General features: G+C 41.3%; 1 protein-coding gene across 5 annotated transcripts in view; it reads right to left on the bottom strand.

Annotated features, from left to right (window-relative positions):
- LOC132822098 (storkhead-box protein 2-like) overlaps window positions 1-22,641 on the bottom strand; it is a 437,283-nt gene that overhangs the window by 7,471 nt on the left and 407,171 nt on the right. For all 5 annotated transcript variants that reach the window (XM_060835161.1, XM_060835147.1, XM_060835133.1 and 2 more), the window contains one exon: window positions 18,119-18,271. In XM_060835161.1, the coding sequence (XP_060691144.1) occupies window positions 18,119-18,251 (133 nt within the window). In that variant the 5' untranslated portion in view covers window positions 18,252-18,271. The remainder of the gene's footprint in view (window positions 1-18,118; window positions 18,272-22,641) is intronic.

Here is a 22,641-nt window from a genome sequence, read left to right as displayed (position 1 = left end):
AGACAGACTTTTGTGCTATCCAATTATATTATGATGTAGCATAGAATGAGATAGTGATCCCACCTTCCTGAGCCAGCGATTTGAAGGAGTTTTCTAAACCATCACAGTACTCCTTCCACAGAACCCCAAAAACATTATGGCACATAAGGCCATCCGGTCCTTTGTGTCTGCATCAGCTTATTAAACTAACCATCCAATCCAATTCCACTTTCCCTCACAGGTTTCAGTCCTTCAGACACAGATTGTGGTTCCTTTTAAAAGAGTCAAGTATTTCTACCTCAAAACCAAAATAGGGCAGTGAACTTCAGACACCCACTATAATCTGTGTCGAACAGTTTTCAGATCCTCTGGAACTCTCCTGTGCCTCCTGGTGACTGATTGCTTCACTAACAGAACACCATCCACTCTATCCAAGCTCTTCTTTATTTGATGACCTCTCAGCTCCCTCTACTTCTAAGGAAAGCATCCCAAGCCTATCCAATCTTTCCGCATAGCTGTAATTATCAAACCCTTGCAACATGCTTATAAATCTCCCCTGTACTCTCTCTCTCTAGATCAATTATGTCCTTCCCGTAATGTGATGAACAGAATGGTGGCTAAAGTTGTGACCAGTATTTAGCAGCTTCAGCATTACATCCCTGCTCTTGCATTCAGTCTTTCTTTACCACCTTACCTGCCTATCCTGCCACTTTTGATCATTGTGAACATGTACTGCAAAGGCTCCTCATTTCCTCTACCCACCTCAATACCCTTCTGTACATTGTGTATTCCTTGCCTAATTTGCTCTGCCCAAATGCATACCCTAGTATATGTCCAGATTAGAATTCCATTTCCTACTTGTCCACCTACTCAACCAGAACATTGAAATCATCCTGCTGTCAATAGCTGCCCTCTTCACAATCAACCACGCAGGTGTATTTCTCAATCATGCCCCGCAACATTTGAAATTTAAAATCATTAGTGTACAGCAGAAAAAGCACATGACCCACTACTGAATCCTGTGGCACTGATTTCTACTGGAAACTACTTTGCAGTCGTCGTCAGCCCAATGAACTTTTCCTTCAACTAGTTACTCAATTTCACTTCATTGAATCTGTTTCCAAATGCTGTGTCCAGCAGTGCATTTCAGATGGTAAGAACTTGTGTAAAATGGTAAGAAGCTGTGCAAGTATCATTGCTTCCTAAGCCACAAGATCTCATGCAAGTGGCTGAATGCTGGAAGGTAGAACTGCTGGAAACTGGAACATTAATTTCTGTCCTTTTAATGAATACAGTAAATTCACCTTTCAAGTACAGCAGTCTTTGCGAGACCTAGCATCAGGATCCTGCGCTGGCCTTGCACAATATGGAAATGTGCAATTCTTAAAACTATTCAAGGTGGCGGCGACCCAGCAAGTCTGAGTCTGTAGTACTCTGCCCAAGATTCAGGCAAAGTGGGCTGCCTGAACAGTTTGGTGCTGTGCTTAAAATGATAAAGGAAAAAATGCCTGCAGCTCGCAACAGGCAGGAACCCCTCCCCCACCCCCTCCAGCAGCAGCGGAGACGTCCACGGCTGCCTCGGGGGACTTACCCGCAGAGGCGAGCCTGGTCTCCGTAATTAACAAGCTGCAGGAGAGGATCGATGCCTCATTGAAGAATCCAGGACCAGGTGGGAGTCATTCTTGGTCGCGCTGCAAAAGCACGACCGAGAAATTGAAAAGCTCAAACATAGCGTTGGAGGGGCGGAGCTAAAGACCACGACCTTGGAGACTGCCGCTGAATTGGCCGTGGGCCGGGTCCGGGCTCTTGAACAGCGAGTCCGGACCTTAGAGGAGCACAATGACGACCTCTATAATAGAGGTCATTGAAAAAATATTCAGTTGCTGGGCCTTCCCGAATGGGAAGAGGAAGGCCAGCTGCCAGTTTTTTTTGGAGCAATGGCTCGCTGAAATATTAAAGCTGGAATCCAGATCAGGCCAGGTACGGGTAGAGTGAGCCCACCGGGTTGCTATATGCAGGCCCGGGTCACACCAGCGCCCCCGCCCAGTCCTGATCCGGCTTCAATGCTACAGAGAGAAACAGATGCTCCTGGAAGCCTCTAGAATCCTGGGAAAGGATCCCCAAGCCATGGAGTACAATGGCTCTAGGATTATGCTATTCCAGGATTTTTCTCCAGCTGTGGTCCACAAAAGGAAGGCATTTGATGAGGTGAAGAAGTGTCTGAGAGATTTAACCATCCAGTATTCCTTGCGTTACCCAGCAATGCTGTGCTTCAGCCATGAAGGATCCATTTATAACTTTGGATCACTGGAGAAGACTAAAGACTTTTTTGGACTCTCTTAAATAGACTGTAAGAATTAAACCGTATGGTTAATTATGCTATTTTGCACCCCCCTTCCCCTAGATTACCTTTTCTCATTTCATCCCCTTTATTGTTTAATATCATCTCCGGGGAGCAGGGAGGGGGGCTTATTTATTTGTAACCTAGTATGTGATTTTCTAATTGTTTACAGGCTTAGTTGATTCATGCGGGTGCGGGGGTGGGGTGGGTGTGCGTGTGCGTGTGTGGTACATTTGCTCTGTCCTACCTCAAATTTTTTTATTCAGAGCGGGGTTCTTTTTTCTTCTTTTGTTATTATATTTAGTTATCTATTACTTGCTGGGATCGTAACTTTATACTTTTATATGTTTATACGTTGTTTTATCTTTACTAAACGTATTCAAGTGTGGGTGGGGGTGGGGTGTGGGGCACGCACTTTTAACATTGGTTTTATAGTACATGTGAATTTATTCACTATGTGGTGCCTGGGTCGAGGGCAGGGTGCTGGTTGGGAGAGGATATGATGGGTTTATTGATAGGTAGTGATGCCCCCCTGGGAACAAGGGGGAAAATCTTCTTTTAAATGTGTGTTTTATATTTTTCTTATTTAGAAATAGTTTTTAACTATAATGGTGTTAATGTATTAAAGAATTTCTACTTCTGTGAATTTTCTACAGTCCGTGCTGAGAGTGTTTTGGGTGAGGTTTTTCCTCCTGGGGGGGGGGGTCTCGGACTTGCTTGGACGATCATGGTTAGTCATTCGATTAGCTGGTGCACCTGGAATGTCAAGAGGAGTAATTCTCCAATCAAAAGGAAGAAAATACTTGCAGACCTCAAAGAAGAAAGGGTTGATATAGCTCTGTTACAGGAGACACACTTACTGCATAAAGAGCACTTAAAATTACAACAAAGAGGATTCAATCAGGCCTTCCTTTCAAAATCTTAAATTAGATAAAAGATAAATCTGGATGGTATATACTGATCAACGCCCTCATAAATGGAGAGGAGTATGGAATTTTGAAACTTTATTGTCCCCCGGCACACCCCTTCAAATTTACAATGGAAGCATTCTCCAAAGTGATGGCTTTTGGGACTCGTCATACAATTATAGGAGGAGATTTTAATTGTACTATGGATCCAGAGATAGACTGGATACCCAAGAGTGCTGCGGGTATATCTCCTAGATCCAGACAATTGGCGGATTTGAATAAGGAGCTAGGGTTAGAAGATGTGTAGAGGAGCCTTCATACCCAGGGCAGAGACTTTACTTTCTACTCTAACCAACATAATTGTCATACTAGAATTACTTTGTTTTTTGCTCCCTCGATCTTTTTGAACTCCATAATATCCTGCAAAATAGGTAATATAATCATCTCTGATTATACTCCAGTATATATGGAAGTTAAGACTAGGAACGATGAGATAAGCCACCAACATTGGCGTATGGATTCTTTCTTAATGAAGGTTAGTAAATTCGTAAAATATTTCTCTCAAGAATTTAAAACATTATTGGAAATTGGGCACAGCCAGTAACCCATCGATGATATGGGAGACCATTAAGGCCTATGCGTGAGGTCTCATTATTTCATACTCGGCAACACAGAAAAAAAACAAAAGGGAGAAAGCAGCGTCTACTTGAGACTCGCTTGAAGGCAGCTGAGATTGCATATGTTGATAGGCCCTTTATTGCTAAATTACAAAAGGTTACAGCCCTTAGGACAGCCTTGAGTACCGCACTTACCCAAACAGCCAAGAGGGAAATATTATTTGCAAAACAAAGACTATATGAATAAGACGATAAGCTTGGTAGATACCTAGCGTATCTCAAGGAGAAAAAGGGCCCCTCAAGCTATCACATCCATTAGGGAAAGTGCTGGTACTTTGACTCATGACCGCAAAAGGATCAATACAGCCTTCAGAAAGTTTTATTCTGATCTGTATAAATCACAGGATTGTGAAGACAGAGCTAAGAAGACAGAGTCCTTTTTTAAAAGTCTGGCCTTTCCAGGCTTAACCCCGGAACAAGTGTTGATCCCGAATGCTCCCCTGACAACCCAGGAAATACTTGATGCAATCAGGCAGTTTCAGAGCAGTAAAGCACCTGGCCCAGATGGATTCCAGGCTGAATTCTACAAGGAGTTTATAGGGGTACTGTTGGTCCACTTATAGACATGTACAATTATTCATATAGTCAGAGCTGCCTCCCGTCTTCGATGAGAGAAGCAAATATTTCTCTCATCCTTAAAAAAAGAATCAGCCCCAGAAGATGACATATCACACAGGGCAATATCTTTGCGAAATGTGAATTTTAGAATTCTTTCAAAAACATTAGCATTAAGACTGGAGAGGGTTCTACCATACATTATAAAAGAGGATCAGATGGAGTTTATCAAGGGCTGCAAATCATCTAATAATATTAGAAGGTTTTAAATGTGATCCAAGTCTGTTATTAGGAACAAATACCAGGAATAGTATTATCTTTAGATGCGGAGAAGGCATTCGATCAGGTTGAACGTTCATATTATATTACACACTGGAAAAGTTCGATGTCAGAGAGGTATTCACCAAATGGGTCGCAATACTGTACAATGACCCCAAAACGGCCATGATTACTAATGGTTTAGGCTCAGGTAGCTTCAGTGTGGGTTGAGGCTGTTATCAGGGATGTCCTCTCTCACCGTTATTATTCACGCTAATAATTGAACCACTAGCGGAAGCTATAAGGGCTGATTCTGAGATAATGGTTCCGAAGGTTGGTTCAGGTAGTCATAAATTTACCCTTTATGCAAATGATGTTCTCTTTTTTCTTAGTAATCCTTCGATATCTGTGCCCCGCTTGATCCAGTAATTAATTTATTCAGTGCGTTCTCAGGCTATAAAATGAATTTCACAAAATCAGAGTCCATGCCGATAAGTGGTCTCGCTAGTATGTCCAATTTATCAAACGGGTCTTGCTTTCCCTTTCGGTAAGTCTCTGGAGGGTTTTTTATATTTAGGGATTTTTATCACCCCAGGTTTTGGTCAGCTGTAAAAAACCAATTTTGTGCACCTATTAGAGAGGATAAAGCAGGATTTTCAATGCTGGGGGGGGGGGGGGGTTGTGGAATCTCCTGATGTCTTGGTTAGGCAGAATAGTTCTAACTAAAGTGAATATTTTGCCTCGTCTCTTATACCCTAATGAGAATGCTCCCTGTGATGCTGCTGAGGCCAGCATTGCTTAAACTATATGGTTGGCTTGGTTCTTTCATTTGGAATCACAGACAGCCCCTTATTAAATTAAAGAAGCTGCAGCTCCCATCAAGCAAGGAGAGGACTGGATTTTCCAGACTTTAGAAAGTATCAGCTGAGTTCTCTATTAAGCTACGTAGCCGACTAGGTCTTGTGTGACCCCCAATCAAGCTGGCTAGACATTGAGGCTTCTCAAGCAAAGTGTCCCCTTATTAATCTCTTATTTTTATATAAGATGAAAGTCATTATGGACCATTGTAAAAACCCTATTGTATTAAATACAATTAAAGCTTGGAAGATAATGCGGCAAGACAAGGGTAATTCACAAAAAAACTTCTCCTTATACTCCTATAATGGGAGCATGGGATTTTCAACCGGGGCACACAGACGCTACATTTAAAACCTGGAGGTGCAGGGATATTTCTTGCTTGGGGAATCTGTTCGATGGGGAAGTTATGATGTCTTTTGAACAGCGGCACCAGAAATTTGGGCAGCCTAATGGAGACATTTTTCGATATTTCCAAATTTGAGATTATATATAAAAGAAGGCCACATTATTGGATAGCTCTTATAAATCAGATAGGGAAGGAAGAGAGTGTTACGGCCAATGGTCCACCCTCGCTCAGCACTCTATCACTCATTACAGAACAAAGTATTGAAAGACATGGAACAAATTGTTTAAAACATAGAATCAGGAGTTGGGGTTGGAAATCGCTTTAGAAATGTGAGACGACATCTGGGAAAATGCCAGAAAGATCTCCATTTGTATTAGAACACAAGCCATCCAACGAAAGATACCCCATAGGGCAGATATAGCACCGGAACGATTGGCAAAATTTAGGGCAGGAGCATCTCCAATGTGTCCTAAATGTAAAGTAGAAGCACTCTCAAACACTGCTTATGGACATGTCATAGGATCCGTAATTACTGGACCAGAGTAGCAAATGCGCTGACAGAAATCTCGGGAGCGGAAATTGGAGTAGATCCAATATTGTTTCTTCTGGACTTTCCAAACCTGCCTTCCCTGGATGTGCACGGGAGGAAATTATTTTCCATTCTCTCCTTCTGTGCAAGGAAAAATATCTTAGTAAACTGGGTAGCGGAGGGCCTCCAGGACTTTCGAATTGGCACAGGTTAATCATGGAGTGTATTCCCCTTGACTTCCTTACAAATATGGTGCACCAAAAAACTGAATTATTCTATAAAATATGGCAGCCCTTCCTGAACTACATAGATACAGATATTTCGGCCATATTGTCAAGGGCTTTTAGCTAGTTGTGGTAGTGGTTCTGGCCGGTCCAGGGCCCCGGGTGGGGGGGGGCGGTTGGGAATCCCGAACGAATATGGATTTTATTATGCCTTGATGCTAATTCACTCTGAGCATGTACTTCATTATTTATTTACTATGTTAGCTTTTGTTTTTGAGTAATGCAAGATACTCTATTATGGGTTTTGGTTATTTGTAGGTTAGATTAGCTCTTCGTTGAGTGGACTTATATTCTCTTTTTTTGTGTCTGTTGTGTTTTGTTTATTATTTATTAAATATTTAATGGTATATTAGTTTGTATTATTTTGTAAGTTTGCAAAAGAGGTTTTAAAAAAAATTCTTTTTCTTCAATAAAAATACCTATATATAAAAAAAATCTAGTAAGTCAGGATACAATGGTGGGAATTTTCCAGGGTATTCCTAGTCATAGAATCATACAGCACAGAAACAGTTCCTTTAGTGCAACCAGTCCGTACCAAACATAATCCCTCACTAATCCCTCCTCCTGGCCCATATCTCTCTGAACCTTTCCTAGTCATGCACTTATCCAAATTTCTTTTAAATGCTGTAACTGTGCCCATGTCTACCTCTTCCTCAGGAAGTTCATTCCATACTCAAACCCCCTTCTAAAAAAAAAATCTGCTCCTCAGGTTTTTAAAATATTCCTTCTTTCACCTTAAAAATGTGTAGCCTAGTTTGGAAATTCCACCACCCCCAGTGAAAAACTCCTATTAGTAACCCTATCTACACCCTGCAGTGTGTCAAATGTAACTCACCTGGTTCACTCATGTCTTTAATGAGAAGGGAATACATCATGCTCACTTGGTATGACCTGCATGTCATGACTCTCTAATTTGAAAAAGGCTACAGAAGGAGGGCAAAGGCAAGGAATTCAGTGACAACTAACTCACTCCTATCTCCCAAAAGCCTGTTCACCAACTATAAATGGCACAAGTGAGAAGTGGGACAGAGTACATTTCAATTGGCTGAATGGGCGCAGTTCTAACATGCAAGAAGTTTAACATCAGTCTTCACAGTGAAAGACACAAGTCATATCCCAAAATGTCAAGAGAGAATGAGGGGGTGGAGCGGAGTACGATGGCCATTGTCAAGGAGAAGGTGTTAGAAACACTGAATGGCCTGAAGGTGTACAAATCACTTGTACCAGAAGGATGATATCCCTGTGTTCTAAGGGCGATAGCAGAGGCGTTAGTGGCAATCTTTTTGGAATCGCTAGAATCAGGCGGGGGGGGGGGGGGGGGGGGGGGGGGACTGGAAAATCACTAATATGACACCCCTGTTTAAAAAGTGGGTAAGGTAGAAGATGGAAAATTGCAGATCAATTAGCCGAACCTCAGTCATGAGTAAGATCTTGGAATCCACTGCGAATAATGAGATTTCTGAACACTTGAAATCAGAAAAAAGGTAAAATAGGGCAAAAACAATATGGTTTCATCAAGGGGAGGTCATGCCTGACCAATCTTCTAGAATCCTTTGAGAAAGTAATGAGCAGGTTATACCAATCGATGTTATCTACCTGGACTTCAAGAAGGCCTTTGTCAAGGTGCCGCACAGGAGGCTACTGAGAAAGGTAAGGGGTCACGGTGTCAGAGGCAAGGTAGAAACCTAGCTATGTGGCAAAAAGTAGAGAATGGGGATAAAAGGATCCATCTCAGGCTGACACAGTCGGTTACCAGTGGTGCCCTGCAAGGCTCAGTTTTGGGACCACATTTTGCTTTATACATTAACAATCTATGTGAGGAACTGAGGGCATTTTAAGTTTGTAGAAAATACAAAGATAGATAGAGGGACAGGTAGCATTGAAGTGGAGGGGAAGCTGCAGAAGGATTTGGACAAGTTAGGAGAGTGGTCAAAGATGTGGCAGAATAAATACAAAGTAGGAAAGTGTGAGGTCATTTATTTTGATAGTCCATGCCTCTATTTTTCCTATTTTCAAAATGGGGAGAAAATCCTAAAACCTGAAGTGCAAAGAGACTTGGGAGTTCTAGTCCAGGATTGTCTCAATGTAAACTTGCAGGTTGAGTCAGTAGTTAGGAAGGAAATGCAATGATGGCATTTGTTTTGAGAGGGCTTGGACATAAAAGCAGGGTTGTACTTCGGAGGGTCCCTAAGGCTCTTGTCAGACCACATTTGGAGTATTTTCTGCAGTTTTGAGCCCCATTTCCCAGGAAGGATGTACTGGCCCTGAAGCATGTTCAGAGGAGGTTCACGAGCTTGGTTCCAGGAATAAAAACTTCGAGGAGAAAGTGAGGACTGCAGATGCTGGAGATCAGAGCTCAAAATGTGTTGCTGGAAAAGCGCAGCAAGTCAGGCAGCATCCAAAGAGCAGGAGAATCGACGTTTCAGGCATGAGCCCTTCTTCAGGAATCATTCAGCATATAGGAATCATTCAGCATGTGACAGTCCATAAAGGAATTAAAATACATTTAAAATGTTTTCTTTTGTCAAGTTTATTTGCTTTTGGTTTAGATTCTAACTTAATTCAAATCATAGTGGTTCATTTTGCCATGTGCTTTTCTTCCCTCTTATTCATCCTTTGAGGTGAAGATGACCATGCCCATCACCTAGGATGTATGGTCAGGATTCCACCGTGCACAAGTACCTGCTAAGCTACTTGACATTTGGAAGGTTTTGCTGCAAATGAAACACGATGCCGAAGACAATGAAGTCTTGGTGGATTGGGATTTGCTCTCCATGCATTTCTCTCCTGCCTCCACTTCTGTCCCACCATCGGATCTTCAGAAGCTTCTGAAGTCCTCCAACAATTTTGAATTGAATCAATAAGGTGATCTCTCATTCTTCTATATTCTAAAAAATATTGTTGCCCAATCTACTCAACTTCTCCTTATTAGACAGTCACCACATGATCAACCTAGCGAACACTCTCTGGATGGTGTTCAATGATATTATATCTTTCCTTAGGTACAGTGTCCAAAACCATATTTACAATTATTCTGATTATAGTCGAACTGGTACCTTGCAGAAGCTTAGGCAAATCTCCCTACATTTATATCCATTCCCTTTGACCCCCTTTTTGTTTCAATGTTCCATTTGCCTTCTCTATTACCTGCTAAACATGAATGCAAGCTTTTTCTGTGACTTATGCACAAGGACCCCAAATTCTTCTGCACTGAAATTTTCTGCAGTCTTTTGCTATTTAAATAATTCAGCTCTTCAAATTTTCCTGAATGCATTACCTCACATTATATTCCATCTGACAAGTTTTTTGTCCCCTCACTTAACCCATAGGTATGTATTACAGATTTGTAGCAACCTGTGACTGATCACATTACTGAGCAGTTACTTTATTCCTGATATTGCCTCTTTTGGCTCAGTGGCAGGAAGAATAAAGGACCTGATGTGGAGAAGACAATGCTCATGTAGTCAAAGTGCACAACCTCACTTTCTCCACATTATATTCCATCTGTTAAAGCTTTTGCCCACTCACTTTGAGCCTCTTCATTCACAGACTGGATGTTTAAAATCTGTTGAGGGTTGCACTCATGCTAACAATGTGGCTTCATTAACACAGACCATTTGAGCGTGCTGTGAAAGTAAGTGAATTTACACCCTGTTGACAGGGTCTGGTCATGATTTTAGGCTCGAGATAAACGTTTCCTGCAGCAAGCTAGTGTGCTACTGCCATTTTCTTCATGCTGATTGTAGGTCTGAGGTTGTCACATACAAGGGAAAATAAATGTATCACCAGGTCTGAACCTGTGGTTAGTAGACACAGTCAGCGTTCAGCAAACAGGAAATTGTGGACTATGACCTTAGAGCCCTCGGTCTTTGCCTGAAATTGTATATGATAATTTGATACTAGGATCACTAAAATAGAAAGTAAGGTATCAGACAGCATAGTGGAGAAAAAAAAACATGAAGAGGGCTAGTACATACAAACATAGCCCTGATCCATTAGTGACTGGAGATGGGTCAGAAAATTCATCATCCAAAACAAGCAAAAGCATGCCAGTTTCTCTCAGGGCATCTGAATTTCTCAATCAATCAGTCATGAGGGGCTTTGTATCAAAGGCCTTGGTCTGGTTAATGAACCTGGTGCTGAAGTCCACGTTCTGTTCTTGGCATTTCTCCTGGAGCTGTCCAACTGCTAACTTAACTTCCTTGTTTGCTGTATACTTACTTTATTGTTAGTGGTTAGTTACCAGTTTGCCTACATTGCTGTTGTATGCCAAGCTGTCCAACCATGGGAAAAGCCATGCCACTGAGGTAGCTAGATCTTGGACAGCTTTCTTCAAGATCCACAGCACATGCCTTTGCTTCACCACTGTACTCGGTGCCCTAGACTGTGCAGACAGATTTTCTCCAATATGCCTCTAGATCTAGAGATGTGACAATTGCAATTAATCTATAGCAAATATTCCAAACCTAAATGACAAAATGGAATTAGCAACAGCATGTTTTTTTTTTAAACTGCAAAACTGCTTCAAAAATGCCTGTTTGCAGGAGTTCTGGTGCTGTGAGAAATAAAGCAGGAAAAGCAAAAAGGGGAAAAAAAAAATCTTTGTTATTGAGAATCTTGCTAGCATGAACTGGAACATAAACAGAGAGAAAAGAAAACGACGTTGAAGTTTATTTGAAATATGCAGTTCAGTTATTACAAAACGAAAAGAAATTCTCTTCAAAACCTATGCAACACATCAGACATCCAAAAGCTTTCCATTCGTATGTATATGTCACGTTTCCATGAGGTTCGGCTGTTATTGGAAGCTTTTCAGAAGTGTCTTGGGCACCTACATGAAAGTCAAAGTGTGTGGTGATGGAATAGCACAGCTGGTCAGGCAGCATCTGAGGAGCAGGAGAATCAGGCATAAGCCCTTCATCAGGAATGAGGCTTGTGGACCAAGGGGGCTGAAAGATAAATGAAAGGGGGTGGGGAAGGTAGCTGAGAGTTCAATCTGTAGATGAAGGTGGGGGGTGATGGTGATAAGTTGGAGGGGAGGGTGGAGGAGGAGGGTGGAACAGATAGGTGAGAAGGAAGCTGTACAGGTAGGACCATTCAAGAGAGTGGTGCCAAGTTGAAAGGTTGGGACTGGGATAAGGTGGGGGGGGGGGGGGAAAATGGGGAAACTGGTGAAACCCACATTGACACCATCTAGTGTGCCATGGCAGAAGATGAGGCATTCTTCTAGCAGGCATCGGATGGTTAGGTTTGGCCCAGGACCTGCTTGTCCTTGGGGGATTGGGCGGGGAAGATAAAGTGTTCAGCCACAGGGCAGTGGGGTTGGTTAGTGCGGGTGTCCCAGAGATGTGCTCTGAAATGATCTGCAAGTTGGCATCCTGCCTTCCCAGTATAGAGATCACTTTGAGTGCAATGGATACAGTAGGTGATATGTGTGGAAGTAGAGGTAAATTTCTGTCAGATACGAAAGGATCCTTTGGGGCCTTGGAAGGAGGGCTCTATTTGTAGGTGGTGGAAATGGCAGAGGATGATGCAATGTATCCAGGAGGTTGGGAGGGTGAAAGTGGAGGACCAGGGGGTTCTGTCCTTGTGATTGGAGGGGTAGGGTGCAAGGGCTCTGCATACATCACATCATCCTTTGCCACTTCCACTACCTACAAACACATCCTACCACCAGAGATATATTTCCCTCCCCACCCCTACCTGCGTTTGGAGAGACAATCCCCCTCCCCCCCACAGACCCCTTTGTCAGGTCCACCCTCACGGCACCTTCCCCGCCACCCCAAGTGCAAAGCTTGCACCCACACCTCCCCCCTCACCTCCTCTCCAACCTATCACTTTCACCCCTGTACTAATCACTTTCTCAGCTACCTTCTCCATTCCCCCCTTGCCACATCTCCTCTCCCATATATCTTTCAGCCCCTTTGGCCTACAAGCTTCATTCCTGATGAAGGGCTCATGCCTGAAACGTCGATTCCCCTGCTCCTCAGCTGCTGTCTGACCAGCTGGACGTTTCGAGCACCACACTCATTGACTCCGATCTCCAGCATGTGCGGTCCTCACTTTCCCCACATACAGGAAGTCTATTCCCATTATAACAGATCCTAGAGCTACCTGAGAGCAGGCTATTTAGATTGAGTAATATGTACTGTGGTAAGATTAATAAGGTCTAACAGTTCAGGATACTTTATGATCACAACATGCTAGAATTTCGAATTTCATTTGAGGGAGAGCAACACGGTGGAAATGGCATTGGTTTGACTCAGCGGTGAGTTCACATGGGCCTTTAAGTTCAAGTTTCTCTCAAATTTCAATCACATCTATCCTAGTAGTGAAAATGGAATGTGTTGGAATTGGAAGCAATAATTTGTAATCCAGGTCCTGTATCATTTTTAAAGGCATGTGGGGTCTCCATGAATCTGAAAATATGACCCCATCATTGGAGTATGTCTGAAGATTCATAAAAGATGCAAAATCTGATTCATTGTTTAATCTTAACAGGCAGGTCACTGCAATCAGACTTGGCAAAACAGACTTCGAAATGCTACTGTTTCTGCCCTGTAATCTTAACTCTATAAACTAAAAGAATTCAGTGGAACTCAATTCACAATTGCCAACTCTGCTTTCTTCACTTGGCTGTCAGCCCAACCTTCCAAGACAAGCTTACCCAATTGTATATATACAAAATACATCTGTTATGACACCACATAACTCTGACACTGGCAACATGCGAATGAATGATAAGTGGTCTCAGTTGACCATAAGTGAAAAGAAGTCATCTGGAATGTGCAGTACATCTTGAACATTGCAACATTAAAAAAAAAATTGGTTATATGCCAAATTCTTCTCATTCACAATATTCCACAGTCACATAACATTCTGCTTGGCCATTTATTACTGAGTTTTTTTTAAACAACAGTTTTGGATAAGCAGGTCTTTTGTGCAACATCATCCTTGATGGGAAACATCAGCTACTTTTGCCAAGTGTTACATTAATAACTGTTCAATAACTTTACGAATTATAGAAAATGGTTCTCAAATCCAAATACAGAATTAAATTTTGGCATTTAAACTTTAAGGTGGCTCATTAAAACAGGAGCAGAAATAAAAAGAAAAGAAAATGTCAATTATTCCTCGCATTCACTTGCTAGGGTTCTTGTTGCTTAGAAACTGTGTCCCTACTTCTAGGGCAGGAATCACAGATGTACAGCACGGAAACAGACCCTTTGGTCCAACTCATCCATGCTGATCAGATATCATAAATTAATCAAGTCCTAGCCAGCAAGAATCAAGCCAGCACTTGGCCCATATCCCTCTAAACCCTTCCTATTCATGTACCCATCCAGATGACTTTTAAAATGTTGTAATTGTACCAGCCTCCACCACTTTCTCTGCAGTTCATTTCATATACACATCATCCAGAGTGAAAAAAGCTGCCACTTAGGTCCCTTTCTCCTCTCACCCTAAACCTACACCCTCTCTTTCTGGACTCCCCCATCCAGGGGAAAGGCCTTGTCTATTTACCTTACCCATGTCCCTCATGATTTTATAAACCTCTATTAGATCACCTCTCAGCCTCTGACACACTAGGAAAACTCCCCAGCATATTCAGCTTCTCCTTATAGCTCAAGCCCTCCAATGCTGGCAACATTCATTTAAATCTTTTCTGAACTCTTTCAAGTTTCACAATCTCCTTCCTAAAGGAGGGAATAGTGTAGATCCCTTTTAAATCTTTCCCCCTCTCACCTTAAACCTGTACCCTCGCATTTTGGACTCCCCCCATCCCAGGTAAAAGACCATGTCTATTTACCCTATCCATGATTTACAAACCTCTAAGGTCACCGCTCAGTCTCAGGGAAAATAACCCCAGTTTATTCAGTCTCTCTCTATACCTCAAACCATCCAACCCTGGCAACATCTTTGTAAATCATTTTTAAACCCTTTCAAGTTTCACAACATTTTTCTGCTAGGAGGGAGACCACAATTGCACACAGCATTCCAACAGTAGCCTAACCAATGCCCTGTATAGCTGCAGCATGACCTTCCAATTCCTTTACTCAATACACTGACCAATAAGGGAAAGCATCCCAAACACTTTCTTCACTAGCCTATCTACCTCCGACTCCACTTTCAAGGAACTATGAACCTGCACTCCAAGGTCTCCAGGAACTTACCATTAAGTCCTGCCCTGATTTGCCTTTCCAAAATGCAGCCCCTCATATTTATCTAATTAAACTCCACCTGCCATTCCTCAGCCGATTGGCCCATCTGATCAAGGTCCCGTTGTACTCAGAGGTAACCTTCTTTGCTCTCCACTACAAGCCCCATGTGCTCCAGAGGAGTTAATTAAAAATATCTAAAAGCAGGTGATCGGGATTATTTTATTAACAAATAGGTGGGACTGGAGTATGGATGGAACTGTAAGACTGAGAAGTTAATAAACTTTACCCAAAAGGCAGAAATCAAGATGCCTTTCTTTATCAATATCTTCAGAAGCTGGCTTCAATCCACAAAAATTGCAAATGAGCCAGCACTGCAATGGAGTGGTCGACACTGGGACTGATGCATGCAGGATCATGACCACCACCCTGTCCTGTCTCCTTGAAAATGTCATACAATGGCAATAATGGGACAATCCCAGGATGGTCTCACTCACCTCTTATTCTCCTGTTTGACATTGGTTTGTTCCACCAGGATGGAGAAATCCTAATATAAAAACTCCTTCAGAAAGTCCTGCAACAAACATGTGGGGGAGCAGCGGGGAAGGTGGGATGAAGATTCACCAGCTTCCCTTGGCCCACCAACAATTTGCAGAAAAAATGTTAAACAAGCCTGGATCTATCAGATCCACTCAAAAATCTGGGCACAGTATGCTTTGTAGCTGCTCTCGTTTGTTGGAATTTCAAACACAAGGAAGTTTCATTTTTACAAAACCACTGTTGAGAAATGGAATTTGCTGAGACATGCAAAAAAAAGTCTCCACTAATCATAGTTATAATAAATAGGATGTCCTATGATGGTCGAGATAGAAAGAAAAGACATACTGCAAAGCTTTTTTATTACTTCACTAGAATGTTCTGATATTTTCATATACATGGAAAGGCCCCCTGTCTTAGCAAAACTAGCAGTAGAGGTCTAGAATCATGACCTCCATCTCCAAAATGTGCATTCACTATTTTTGCAGGGACCGTGGCAGCTGATTTGGAGATTGTACATCTAATGGTTCACAACCAGAGGCGCACATGTTAAGGTGCAGCTGCCTCAATCAGAATGAATTTTCAAAACAGGACTTCTGGGGTTCAGAGTCAAGATTAGAGTGGTGCTGGAAAAGCACAGCAGGTCAGGCAGCATCCAAGGAGCAAGAAAATCGATGTTTCGGGCAAAGGCCCTTCATCAGGAATGAAGGCTAGTGAAAATTCAAACATACTGGAGTTCTCTGGAGATGCAGAGTACTTCAGAATCTGGACCTAGGACACCTTTGAGAGTGCTCAGGAGTAATTTTACATTGTTAAATGAAAGACATACATGTCCATAAATTGGATATAAACTCAAAAGATAGTTGACTAGCTTTTAAGACAATATGGTCTACTTTTTGAATTTTTGAAAGAGACTACATTTATTTTTTAAAAAAAAGTCAGTGTTTGTTGTTTTACTGCTGACTATTACTGGATTACTGTTAGCATGACTGATTTCATGATCTTTCATCATCACAAATGAGGTACCTGTAAATTGTCTGTTTAATGGACAGCTCCATGTGACTATAAACATTGAATTGGGATGATGACTTCAAATGCTTGTTTGAAGGCTTTAAAAATGTTTAAATAAATGAATGGAATTTTATAAATGGTAACATTCCTTTCAATAATATTTTTTTTCCATTAAACACTTCAGAACTCTATTCAATCTCATGGTAGGTACCCATGTTGGATACCTACGAAAGAAAAGGGTGCTGTGTAGGGAGCAGAGTTTGTCATTAAGGAGTAGTATTGGAGTAGTCATTTGACCCAGAAACTGGTCCTCCATTCAAAAGGATCATGGTTAATGCACCCCAGGCCTCAACATCTTTCTTGCCAGCTCAGCTTCTTGATATTAATCTGTTTAAAGACTCTCCATGATCTCAAAATCTCTTTGGGGTAGAGAGCATTCACTACTCTCTGAAGAAATTCCTTCACATCTCAGTTACAGAAAGAGGGAGATTTATTTAAAACTATGTCCCTAGATTAAGATCTCCCATGGGTGGACACATCTTCTCAACATCTATCTGGTTAAGCCCTCTCAGAATCTTGTATGCTTCAATGTCACCTGTCCTTCTTCTAAACTCATGAACAAAATGGTCTAAACTGTTTATATATTCTTGCTAAGTTGGACCCTTTATACCACGCATCAGTCCAGTGAAATCTCTTCCTCTCTCAATACCAGTATATTCTTTCATAAATACAGGGGGGAATAACTTTACATATTACTCTAGGTGCTGCCTTAGCAACACCTTGTATAATTATAACAAGACTTCCCTGGTCCTCCTAGCAATAGGAGGTCAATATTCAATTTGGCCTCATAGTTACTTGCTACACTCGAATGTCACCTTTTTTTGTGTTATGTAAGAGATCACTCCAGTCCCCAAGTGCTGCACTTCTTGTGGAGTCTCTCCCCATTTAAATAACAGTTCATTGTCTTGATTCTTCCTCTCAAAATGCACGATTTCTCACTTTCCAACATTACACATCATCTGCCAAGTTTTTGCCCACTCACTCCTCAGAAACTACTTGCTGGAATGTATTTCTTTCCTCGAATACTGGTAACACAGCAGTTTAATTATCAAGGTCAACCATACCCATGTAAAGCTTTGCTGGTAATCATTGGCTTTGCCAGCGACAAGAACAGATCATGAACAAAGTCTGACATAAATTACATAAGAGTGTGGTTTAAAAATGCCAGCCACTACAAAGAATAAAACTTGATTTCAGAATAATGAAATTCGCATGTGCACAATGGGATTAACTGCACTGGCATTACATAAACAACAAATTCAGAAAAGCCTTGAAATCCAAAATATCAAGACAGGAAGTGCTGAAAGACAAATTGATGCCTATAAAAAAGGCTTTTTGTATCAGAAATGGTCTACTTAATTTACAGGCGCTAACCTTCTACACATTTTCATTCGTTTACGTAAAGATTCAAAACGCAGAGAGTGAAGACCATTTCTGATTAGCCTTTCCTGTACTCACCACTTTCATGTACTGATTCACCACTTAGGCATACAGCTTTGACGAGAAGCTAACAAACCTTTCCCCCCAACCCAACAGTGAAGAAAACAAAAACCCTTTTCATATTGTCAAATTCAGAATTGTTGCTAACCTCAACATATTTGACACTGGAAACATACCTGGGAAACAAGTAGCTAAGTGTTCCATGAGTGCCTCCTGTGTGACTGGCTTCCTTGAAGCATTCATTGCAGAGATGGCCAAGCAAAGTATTTCTCCAAGAGGAATAAACTGGGACTGGCTGATGGGGGACATGCTGATTGGTGACACATCACCTGTAGATCAGAGAGAAATAGACTCCATTAGGTTCAAGCTATATTTATTCTGTTTAAAAGTTACATCAACCCTCCGAAGAGTAACCCACCTAGACCCATTCCCCGATATGTACCCTGATTAAAGGCACATAACCTACATTTCTCTGGAAATGGATGGGCAATTTAACATGGCCAATTCACTTAATCTGCACATCTTTGGATTGTGGGAGGAAACTGGAGCACCCAGAGGAAACCCACGCAGACACAGGGAGAATGTGCAAACTCCACACAGACAGTTGCCAGAGGATAGAATCAAACCCAGGTCCCTGGCACTGTGATGCTGCAGTGCCAACCACTGAGTCACCATGCCGCCCCGACTCTGCCCTCATCAACCCTCTTTGTTACTTCTTCAAAAAACTCAATCAAGTTCATGAGGCATAATTTCCCACGCACAAAGCTACGTCGACTATCCCTAAATCAGTCCCCGTTTTTCCAAATACATATAAATCCTGTCCTTCAGGATTCCCTCCAACAATGTGCCCCCCACCAACGTCAGGATCTATATAGTTCCCTGGCTTCTCCTTAGCACCTTTCATAAATAATGGCACCATGTTTGCCATCCTCCAATCTTCCAGCATTCCACCTGTGGCTATCAAATGATACAATTATCTTAGAAAGGGGCCCTCAGTCACTTCCCTGCAAAGCTCTAGGGTATACCTAAGCAGGCCCCGGAGATTTATTAATGCTACAGTGAAATTTTATTAGAACAGTCACAGCCAAAGTCTACCTGAACATTTGAGGCCAGAGATATGCATTAGGCCAGGAATGATAAGAAGCATCCATTTTTGCATATGAAGAAATGCAAAAACTTCATCTAGGTTGCAGACTGTGGAAAAACCTCCATTTTACCCACTGAACCAGGAAACTAGCAAACAGTTTGAGAGCAAGCATAATAGAGAAACAAATATTTTATTATAAAACTAAATTGAAAGCTTTATTAGATGGAAGCACTGCAGCAGTTTAAAAGTATGGAGACTTTAAAGGCAAGATAACTGAAACAGCATTAAGATACTGCAAAATTAAAAGTCATCAGATTACAAATAGCATTGGAATGGTGCATTTTTGGAGCAGCTTTAAAATATTAAGAACAGATAACATTAAAAAAAAAGCAATGGCAGGAGCAATAACCCCAAAGATTAAAGACACCTAAGGCAGGGCAAGTGACTGAGGTATCAGTGCAGGAGCATTTTGGGGCCAGAGACAATAATTCTATTTGTTTTAAAAAATAGTGATGGAAGAGGGGAGACCAGATCTAAAAGTTGAAGTTCTAAATTGGAGGAAGGCCAGTTTTTACGGTATTAGGCAAGATCTTCAATACCTGACTATTTGCAAAAATTTGCCCCCAAAAAGGGACATCTAGGTAATGGAAAGCCTTAAAACATGAGATAAAGAGAATCCAGAGACAGTATTTTCCTCTTGGGGTGAGAAGCAAGGCTGGTAGGTGTAGAGAATGCTGGAAGAGTAGAGAAATTGAGGGTTTGGTTAAGAAAAAAGAACAAAGCATTATGCCAGGTATAGATAGCAGAGGTCAAGTGAATCCTCAGAAGAGTATAAAGGCAGTAGGAGTATACTTAAAAGGAGAAATCAGGAGGGCAAAAAAAAGGGGACACGAGATAGCTTTGACAAATAGGATTAAGAAGAATCCAAAAGGGATTTTATAAATACATTAAGGACAAAAAGGATAACTAGGGAGAGGAGAGGACCCCTCAAAGATCAGCAAGGCAGCCTGTGTGTGGAACCACAGGAGATGGGGGAAGTTTCTTAATGAGTATTATGCATCAGTGTTTACTGTGGAGAAGGACATGGAAGATATAGGACGTAGGGAAATAGATAGTGACATCGTGAAAAAAATGTCCATATTACAAAAAGGAGGTCGTGCTGAATGTCTTGAAATGTATAAAAGTGAGTAAATCCCCAGGACCTCATCAGGGGTACCCTAGAGCTCTGTGGGAAGCTAGGGAAGTGATTGCTGGGCGTCTTGCTGAAATATTTGCATCATTGATAGTCACAGCCAATCTCCAGTCTTCCAGTACCTCACCTAATGTGGTGCCACTATTTAAGAAAGGGGATAAGGAAAATGAATAAATTACATTCAATAGGACCTATAACTGATGACAAAATTGCCAGATTATTAAAAAAGGCATAAAAATGCTTTTGAAGAAATTCTAATAACTTTTGGAAATTAGTTTAGTCCAACAACATAAAATTCTTGCTCTTTTAAAGATAAACAGACAAATTTCACATTCAGGAAAATCAGATAATTTTAAATGACATCTAAAGACTAGGTTGGACCATTGGGAATATGGAGCTTTGAATTCAGATTTTGTAAAAAAGAAGAATGGGTTTCTGGATTAATAGTCCAGTGATAATACCACTTGGCTGTTGCCTCTCCTCATAGCAGAAAGACAAATGTTTATGAAGATGATAATGTTATTGAAACTCTACTACTGGATAAAAAGATACCACAGCCATTCTTAGGGGAAATTCATTATTCAACTGATCAGAGTTTGACAGAAATGGTTTCTACCAATGGATACCTTATTAAATTTTGGGCTTGATACAGAAATAAAGTATCACCATCCTGTCAGATTAGATACCATGGCTGAAGAAACAAATGTTATTGTCTACACAGTGCAAGTAGAACTCCTTCCAAGATTACACTTATGCTACAAGTAACAATGCAAAGAGCAGAAGACAAAGAATTGTCTTTGCACTTGATGCACAGCAAAATTTCTCAGTTTTGAGCCCATGCATTTCTTGACCTCCACAACATTGTAGGAGCAGAAGAAATTCCATATGTTTCAAGAGAACAACTAGTTCAGAAACAAACCACTTGCTGACTGATCAGTAAAAGGGCAAAACAGTGGATGATATCATGGTGGCTTCCCAGTGTCATGGCTGAACCCACGCAGAAAAAAAATCAACCAACAAGACAAACTATTTTGGCAACAAAGAGAGCTGTTTCCTGTCTACACGAAAGGAAGATTGTGATATTATGGAGGTTGATAGGAATGGAAAACGTTTCCTCATCAATTCAGATGACAAAACAAATTAACAAACTTTGCCAGAAGCAGCAAAGACTGGGAATAAGAATGCACATCACAACCCATATGAGCTCATTGATGAATTTCTAACTGATATTTTTCAGACAACAAAAAGCCTGAACTAAAACAGTAAATTTAACTTGGATACCAGATATGGGGTGACCCGAATTCAATGTTTCCGTCTTTTGTCTTTTAAAGAGGAAATGTCAAAAATGATGTCAAAGATAATGCTACATAAGCAACAATCCTATCGTACCACAAGTGGATATGTTAAGATGTCTAGTTCACAAAAGGGGGAAATGGAAACATCCAAACTACTAATAAATTGAAGTAAATAGTTTACATATTTTGATTGATTGATTTTTCACATTCATAGCAATATAGAGTGCTATTTTGTGTGATATACAGGGAGATTGTATGATACAAAATGCATCAGGGAAGCGGAACAGAGTGCAGAATATAGTGTTACAGCTGCAGAGAAGATGGAGCGTGAGAGAAATCAGAATTAACATTGGAAACGTCAGTTCAGCAGTCCAATAACAGCAGGGAAGCTGCTATTCTTGAATCTATTTGTACAGGATCCAGTGACAGAGAGGGAGCTCAGACCTAGGTTTCAGAGTTTAGAGATGAGAGTTTGTTTAGAGTTAAGGTGTTGAAAGAAGAACTGTAGTCAATACATAGGACCCTGATAAACCCTTGTTATCCAGATGTTCCAGGGAATCAGTGAAGGACCAGGAAGATTGCACCCGTCGTGGACCTGATGTGCTCTTAGGCGAATTGTGAAGAATCAGGTAATTGAGTAAGCTAGAGTTGGTGTGAGCCATGACTAAACTCTCAAAGCATTTCATAAATATGGGAGGTCAGAGCATTGGATGGCAGTCATTATGGCATGTTGCACTATTTTTATTTTGCTATAAAGTCTGTGTCTTATGACTCTGCTCCACAATCACCTGATGATGGAAGTAGTACTTCGAAAGCTAGTGATTCCAAGTAAACCTGGTGTTGTGAGTTTTTAAAACTTTGTCCACACCAGTCCAGCACCAGCACCTCCAAAATCATATTTTTTACTTGGCATTGAGATTATGATGGTCTTCTTGAAACAGGTGGGGAAATTCAGATTGTGGTAAGGGGAGGTTAAAGACGTCAGTGAATACTCCGACCAACTGGAACACAGAATCTGAGTGCACAGCCGGGTACTCCATCCGGGCCAGTCGCTTTCCAATGGGTTCATTCTCAAGGGAGGAGAAAATGAGGACTACAGATGCTGGAGATCAGAGTAGAGTGTGG

The sequence above is a fragment of the Hemiscyllium ocellatum genome, chromosome 2 (genome assembly GCF_020745735.1).
Source record: "Hemiscyllium ocellatum isolate sHemOce1 chromosome 2, sHemOce1.pat.X.cur, whole genome shotgun sequence".
Classification (NCBI taxonomy): domain Eukaryota; kingdom Metazoa; phylum Chordata; class Chondrichthyes; order Orectolobiformes; family Hemiscylliidae; genus Hemiscyllium; species Hemiscyllium ocellatum.
Note: the sequence above shows the minus strand (reverse complement) of the source record. Positions and strands in the feature narration are given on the sequence as shown.